Genomic DNA, 8,214 nt, shown 5'->3' with positions numbered 1-8,214 from the left:
GCAGCACTTAAGACTGGTGGAGGGGAAATCATGTCCCAAGCCCTTCCACTGAACAATGGTTAGACTAAATACAGCCTGTTAAGCATGTTACGTACTGTCACTGTCACCAAGCCTTATTTCAGCCCTTAGCTGTGTATTAATAGGATTCATTTATTATATTAAAATTAATTTTGGTAATACAAGTAAACGAATCTCAGTCCAAGAGACTCTTTTGTTCTACAGGCTCTACTCTACATCTGTGTGTGGGGTGGGGGTGGGGGCATGTGTGTGTGTGTGTGTGTGTGTGTGTTTCTCTTTCCTTTTTTTGTGGTGATTCATAATGCAAGTCAGTTTTTTCTATCAATGTTAAATTTATGATTTTCTACAACTCAGACAAAACAATTTCCGGTCCACTTAGGCTTACTCCACTCCACCTCGTAAACACACATACACACGCCTGCACCCCCCCCCCCACACACACATCCAAACAACTGCATATTGATCATTCCCTGTTCTTGGACTAATTATTTTACAGCACTGACCTTAATATTTCATCCTCAACAGTCTTTCTTATGAAATTATGTGTCGCTGTCTCTTTTTCGATTATCTTACAGTTTGATTTAAGCCAGTAGAGCCACCAGCTCTATATATTTAGTCATATCCAATAAATGAAAATATTATTGACAGGTTAATTGTAATTCAATTCACTTCAGAGACACATGAAGAAAATTAAGAAGTCAGCCTTCTGAAGAACATTTCCAGGATTAGAGGACTAATGTCCCTACAAGACCTAGAGAAACTCATGGTTTATCTTTGGTTGCATTGATTACTGCAGCAGTGTTTTCACAGGTCTGATTAAAAAATCAGACAACTGCAGCTGATCCAGAACTCTGCTGATTTCAGCCATGACATGTGAGAGCTTGTATGTTTGTTGCTTGCTTGTTGTTTTCATCATGTAAAGGATGTTGATCTGCCTTGTGCTGAGGATACCAGGTAACCTTACCTTACCTAAAGTGAAATACATTAAATAGACAAATTCCCCACAAATGGATTGTTTCAAGTCTATGGTAATTATTATAATTTTTTGCTTACATATTACCAAAACATGACATTTAACATTAAAAATTTATGTGAGACCAGCATTCTTTTTTCACATGTGGGCTTATGAAAATATGTTTAATATCTGCTTAAAAATCATTATTTTCAAAAAGTTATTTTATTCTTATAAACAGGCCTAATCAGAACACATATTCTATTTTACTATGACAGAGGAGCGGGTACGTTCTCTGATCTTTGCTCCGGCTCTGTCTTTCTCCTCAGTGACCAATCATGAACTGTTTTCTAAGATTCACATTTGACTGCTCTGAAAGGTATGACTGCATTGTTTCTTTGCAGGCTACAAAACTGTGTGAACACAAATGTTTTAGATTGTCATGAGGTGCCTCAGCATTGGTTATGTTGGCCTAGAAATACCAGTAAACCAACCAGGAAGCCAGTGCAGAGGTCCAAAAGAAAACAGGCTAAAGCGAGGCCCAGTTTTTCAGGGCCTGAAGAGCGGGAACCATTCACACTCATAACATGGAGCACTGATGCAGCGTTAATCCTCAAGAACAAGCATTTGGTCAAACCTCTGAGCTCAGCTGATGGGTTGCTTGACCGCTCATGTTCAAAATGCAGGTCGCTGGACAATAGAGCGCTGGAATAGTTACTACTGGACTTTGTCATGTCAAGGAAAGGGGATGACATGCCATAAAACTCTCTGGAGAAGTTTGGATCTTTTGTTTGCTGTCACACCTGGCTGAAAATCCATCAGTCCTCTAAGGGGTTATATCAGATATGCAGTTAGTCACAAATACCTCCTTGGTAAATGATGGAGCCCCAGCTATGTGAGAGTAATGTGGCTCGTTCCATTTCCAGGACTTTCAAGACATTTTTGAGCAGTGTAGACAGGCAGGGCCGTCGCTGTCCATGGTTCTGCAAACTCTTTTATTCACAATGAAATAAAGTGGGTTAAGATATCCAACATTCAGCCAAGCAAGGATTTGCAAGTTATGTCCAGCTTTATTTTCTGTTTATGTTGCACTAACGTCATTATGGTTTCAGGTTGCAGGTACGCAATGAATTATGCCAAGGGTTAGGGGTTTTGGATTTCACAGGGTGGCAGCTGCAATTTGGAGCTTAAAATGTCTCAGCATTCAGTGCATGCATTCATTCACTCTCCTGTTTGTTCATCACAAAAAAGGAAGCCTATACAAGGCAGATTTAAGACAACTGGCTTTGGAATTTAGGTTTGTTCAAATGTTAATATTTCAGAACAACTGTGAAAGAGTCACGATAAAGATTGAAATGTATTATTTTCCAAAGCTGGACTTGGATGAATTTAATATGTTGATATTGAAAAGAAAAATTTCATAGCGCATTACTGTTGCATTTATGTTGAAATTCTGGCCATGGCATTTTTATTTTATAAAAGACAAGAGTTGTGTGTCTGTAAACATTCCCGTTTTTGGTAAATGTTGACCAAATTCACTGTAGATCGAGCTCTTATTTAATTACTCTATGCCGAGTTGAAAACCAATTTAAAATAGAAAAGGTAAAAAGTAAATTAATAAACTAAAGAAAAACGTAAAATCACAGAATGAAATGAAAGACGTGATGGTTTCCACCTGTAGAGGTCACTGTTTCCAAATCAATGGTTCCATTCTCAATAGCTGCTCAGCATTTCAGGTTCAGGATGAGGTTCTGTGCTTTCAGATGGGATTTCTGATCAAACATTTGGGTCATTATTTGAAAGCAAAACAATTTTTGTAGATGTAAAATAATGATCATGATGAGAATAGTTGTTAGTCAGGTTGACAGGACTGTTGCAAGAAAACTATTTCAATCAGTGATCTCTTTTTTCACGTTGACATTTCAATAGAATAAAAAAACTAATTTAAGGAATGACTGGTTGGTTTAATGTCGCTCATCTGGTCAAACTAAGAAATTTGCTGAAGCTCCCAAAGTGACTAACTTTCTGCTTAGAGAGCCTGTCCATTCACTTTACGTCAATTCATTTCTCTTTGAGATCTTTCAGCTCAGAGTTAGCTTACTAGTTATTAGTCATTATAAATGTAATAAATTTTACTCTGAAGGATTTACTCTGCTAATATGATGAAAGAAGACGTCATGTAGGAAGAGATTCAGAAGATAAATGCCAGTGAAACAGATGGCTTTCGGACACAGGCCACAAAAGGCCCTAACCTCTCTCAAGTGCTGCATTCCTGCAGAGTAATACTAGAGTGTGGCATTCATAACAAGGTGCAGCAAGGTGTAACACTTTGTATGATACCGTTTCTGCTTTCAGGAGGGCCAGCCTTGTTTATCGACTGCAGCTTTTGGTCGGCTTTTCAAAAAACTGCCTTAAAGTCTCAGGCGGCATCGCTTCCCAGGCCCCCCCTGGGAGGAACTTTTGTTCTGGCCAGGAAGCCTCCCCTGCCTGCAGGTATAGGATGACAAGGCTTTATATGCTGCTGCCTATAGATGGGAAAGAGGCAGGGCAAAACCTGAACTTCAAATGAGTCGTGCTGCTGCTTGTGGTGAATTTAACACTGATGACTGCAGGTTGTACTCAGCCGTCTTACGCTGACAGAGCGGCTGCAGGAGGAGGCGGATATTAGCAGGAAAGATGGACTTCCTCCTCATTTGGCCATAAGACAGCAGCAGACTTCTACATTAGACTAAATTGACAATTTAGCCACAGGTATTAGTTTGTCTTCATTTTCAGTTTCAAATATATAATCACTGTAATGATGACTCATTGAATCTAATAAACTTTTGCTTTTTGAATGCCTCAACATTTTGCCTACAATCACTACAATCTGGTAGCCAGAAGTCATCAGTGTGTGAATGTACCATATGAGATTTTAATGGGATTTATTGACCATTATAAATAAAATCAGTAATAATAATTAAAGTAATTATTATTACTTTTAATAATAATTAAAAGTAATTATTATTACTAGTAATAATAATAATAATAATAACTATTATTATTATTATTATTATAACTTTAAAGCTTATGCTAGAAAAGTAGCATTTTCACCAGAAACACAATAAAGTATTATTGACTTCTAATTTTAACAGGGGAAGAATATCGGAATCAGTGCTTACGACACACTAGAGGAAGACTACACACACACTCACACACAGTTGGTTTTTTCTTCTTTGGGTCAGTACCATTATGTTTTTTATGTTGGAACCAGGCAGCAAGTGAAAACTGAAACAACATCCATGTTGATAAAATGCAGAAATAGTCTTATCAATAACTTACAACTCAGACAGCAAATAAATATTCATATCATTTGTGAAATATACAAAGTACTTCTCTCAGTTAACACACAGTAGACTATCACATTGTAAGAACATTGCAGATGCTCGTGCCTCAAGCTGATTTCCTTATTCTTCTTAATGTGAATCTGACAAAAAGTGCTTCTCCATGTACAGTCCCCTCTTCAGCTTCCATAATGATTAATAGCACTTAACAATCGGGAAATAGTACTTGGATTCTGACAAACATAAAGCTTATATGCTGCTGTACAGGCCAGCTGAACATATGCTCTGAGGGTAGTTGATGGATGAGGCTTGTACATACAAAATAGGATGGATATTACAACAATCTTATTACATTTGTTTACATGACAGTTACATTTGTAAGAAATCGGACGTCAGTTATCAGAGGATTATACAGCAGTGGAGTTGTAGGCCAGAGTCTCCAGAGAGCGGCAGGTTTTACAAAGGCGTAAAAACCAGAAACACTTTGGTGGCCTTTGAGTTCCCCTTCCTTATTGACTTCCCTTTATCTCTGTACACCAACAAGAACTTCCATCAATCCAGAATTTGGGATCCAAGACATTTTCTCACATCCTTCCTTGCAGTCAAGCTGCAGTATGTGCCGAGATCAAGGATCCGTGTAGATGAGTCGTAGCAGAGGGAGATGAAAGCCAACCTCACCTCTAAAAGTCTGCTGAGTCATCAGGCTGTCGACCTCGACCTTTCCTATCACGATGCCGACGTCTCCGGCGTTCACCACGCCGCCCCTGCTGATGATGCGTGTGCTGGGCACCTTGAATGTCCCTCAGCTTCCTCACCATCTCATGGTCCTTGTTGCCCAGCACCCGAGGCAAGAAGAGTGAGGCTTTATCAGTGCTCCGAGTTTTAAAGCCTCGCCGCGGCCGCCCTTTCCCGTTGATGGAGATGTACCATTGCCTCCTGACAGTGGCCCGACGCTTGCTGCTGCTGCCTGTTCCCGGTGGCAGGGGCTGCTCTGTGAAGTGTTGTCGTGATGCATAGGTGTTGTACCCCAACTCATGGATCCGTTCCACAAATTCACACTCCTTGTTGAAAACCTCCTGGGGAAAGAAAGATGGGAAAAGGAGTGACCAAGATGTCAGTTTTTGGAGGATTAACCATGTTTTTGATTTCCTCCTTTAAGGTTTCTTAAGAAATAAAAAGTTGGCTGCAAATAAAACAAACTCACGCAGTTTAACTTAATTTAATACTAAATGTTTTGACTTGTGTGAAAACAGTTTTGAACTGTTGTCCTAAATGTGTTGGACACAGTGACTGGAGTGACAGAAAGCTGAACAGTGTGAATATTTATTTGTCTTAACTAATAAAATGGGAAATTTGCATTTTTAAGAATTGCCGTTCATATCTGTATGTTATAATCATCTGTGTTTCCCAGAACTGGTAGAGCGGAAATAAATTAACCACCTACATTTGGTGTAAAACACAAAGTTGTGGTTCATGATCTCTGGGACATAAACAGTAGAAAGACAGGCTGTAATTGTGTACTGACCGAGGCGTACAGCCTTCCTTTATCGTTCATGGCCAGATATTTGCCTGAGAAAAGCCCTTTTATGGCCACGACACCCACATCCACTGCTGTGATCTCCATGATGCCTGCAGAGAAACAGAAATATTAAAGGTAAACTTGAAGTCATATTTTCATACCTAGAAGTGCAGCTCTTCCGTTTACATGAAACATAAATAAGCAACGAACTATTTTTCTTCTGTGCTGTTAAAATGAATTTCTTGCGGCAGCCTCATTATGGGGGTCCGTTCCGTTTAATGACACATTGCGCACCGCAGAGAGGCTTCAACAGGCTCTCATTAGATAAATACATCCGCTTTATGCTAATGCTGCGGCCCGGACCCGGAGATCGACCTGCATGTCGGCAGATTTCAGCCTGAGCGAGGAGCTCCGAGTGGCCCCGAACGTACTCCATACATCACTTAGTTGGATCACTAATTCACACGAATCATTTTTGTAAGTAATGCAGACTGAAATCTAAAATACACAAAGAAAGCAAGAAAAAATAGAAAGTACGCAAGAAAGAAAGAGATGAAGAAAGAGGGCGTTTAAATTTAGCCCGATAAAATGTTACTCTTAATTTCCTCCAAATCTTGAAGTTCTTCCCACACGTGAGCCCAGGTCTCCTCGGGTTTGTAATGATCCACTTAAGCTTCTAACAGTTCTGTCTTGTTGTAAAAACAGAAAAAAAAGCTACTCACTGAACGGATTATTCTCCTCCAGTGATCCATCAATCTTCCCGTTAGGATGGATCTGTAGATGATATTTGGTAGCGCAGTAAAGTTTCCTGCGCCTCGGCGCTCCTCCGAGGTGCTCATACACTCCTCCGCGCCCCCCGGCGTCTCTCCGCTGCCGGGGGTCACAACCCTGGCTAGGCGAGCAACGGGCCCGGGGCCAAACGGGATCCAGCAGGCTCGCCAACACCAGCAGAGGAATCATCAGCATTGTGGCATGGTCGGCGGGGAACAATTGTTGCAAAAATTCGAATAATACCCGGCCAGCCCTCCGGGTCCCATGAACGTGTCGGGCCCCTAAAGCTGGAGAACTCCAGCCCCGGTGTACATCCAAACCCCACGGGCAGCTCTGACAGCACAGCCGGCCCCCGGGTTGGGATCCTCCTTGCCTCTCCTGCAGGAAAGCCCTCGTTTGAAGCTGACTGAGAGCCTCGCCTCAGACTGAGCGCAGATATAAAAGAAGCTTGTGGCGACAATAGGCTGAACTTCGACCAATTGATACAAAGGAGAGGGGAGGCAAAAGGTATTAGCCCTGTGTGAAGTGAGAGACAGCGGCATGGATAAAATTACATAGTGGCAACGTGCGAAACAGCTCTCCTCTATGAACTCCTCTTCTGAAATATCCTAAAAGAGCAAATTAGACATCCCAAATTATACAGGCGGTCTGAGCCTGCGCCAGCCACCGCAGCAGGTGAGGAAGAACTCAGCTGCTGGAACCTTCTTTCATCTCAAAAGTCAACAAAATGAAAAGTGAACCTTTGTGTCTCTTGGGTCTTTTCAAAGTCAGCTATCCTCAGCTTTACTCCTTAGAGCTCAGAATGTTGAACCTGATGCACTTGTTCATCCTAAGCAGAGTAGAGGCATCTGCTGTTGATACTTGATGTACAGAATCCGATCCACAGCTTCCAGAAGTGAAGAACCCACAGCTTTGTCAAGATTCCTGTCTTCTTTGCTCCTTAATATTTATAGGCTCCTCCTGACCTGTTACCTTTTACTGCCATTATTAAAGACCGTTTCTGGGAAGAAAAGACAAATTTGTTTTGTGTCACAAGGTTCCCTGTCTGCTCCTCACTCTGCAGAACCTCCTCCCCAAGCCTCAGTCGTTATCCTCACCAACAGCATCTCCCAGACTTTTCCCAACCCAATGCCCCAGCTCTGGCTAGGCAGCAGCCGGTGGGCGGAAGAGCAGCAGGCTAAATGACTACTGCCTAAATTGCTTCCATCTTGGTCACATTATGGTTTGCATTCTGGTAATTAGCACCATCTTCTACAAATCTCTCTGCCCTTTGGCGCTACTCCACTGCTGCTATAAAGGCCTCTGCTGAGAATCCCCCAGAGAGCAGACGGTTAATTTGTCTTCCCCTCCCATACATCACCCAGCTAGTTGCCTCTGTCACTTAATTTATCCTGATGATCAGGAAAAAATCTGCTCTTTTAATTACAAATGGGCTTTATGCCTCCAAAACCCCTCACAAGTCAGACAACACACCAAAACATCAGCCAGGCAGTGTGTATCAGTGGTTGTTCTGGTGGCCATTTCTAAGCGAGATGGCCTTGATGTGGTCAAATGCTGAAAAGGGTGGAACCTCAGATGTGGTGTGCTGTTTCTCTCAGAAACTATTTTAATTATGCTCCCCTCCACGCCGC

The 8,214-nt window shown here is 41.7% G+C and overlaps 1 protein-coding gene across 1 annotated transcript; it reads right to left on the bottom strand.

Annotated features, from left to right (window-relative positions):
• Nucleotides 1–4,119: 4,119 nt before the first annotated feature.
• Nucleotides 4,120–7,646, bottom strand: fgf3 (fibroblast growth factor 3). Its single transcript, XM_028014923.1, has 3 exons — nt 6,535–7,646; nt 5,819–5,922; nt 4,120–5,369 (listed from the first exon to the last, which is right to left on the bottom strand). Exons 1-3 carry the CDS (start codon nt 6,776–6,778, stop codon nt 4,974–4,976), a joined length of 744 nt encoding a protein of 247 aa, XP_027870724.1. The 5' UTR covers nt 6,779–7,646; the 3' UTR covers nt 4,120–4,973.
• Nucleotides 7,647–8,214: the final 568 nt, after the last annotated feature.

Source organism: Xiphophorus couchianus, chromosome 4 (assembly GCF_001444195.1).
Source record: "Xiphophorus couchianus chromosome 4, X_couchianus-1.0, whole genome shotgun sequence".
In the NCBI taxonomy this organism is placed as follows: domain Eukaryota; kingdom Metazoa; phylum Chordata; class Actinopteri; order Cyprinodontiformes; family Poeciliidae; genus Xiphophorus; species Xiphophorus couchianus.
This window is presented reverse-complemented; position numbering and strand designations above follow the sequence as displayed.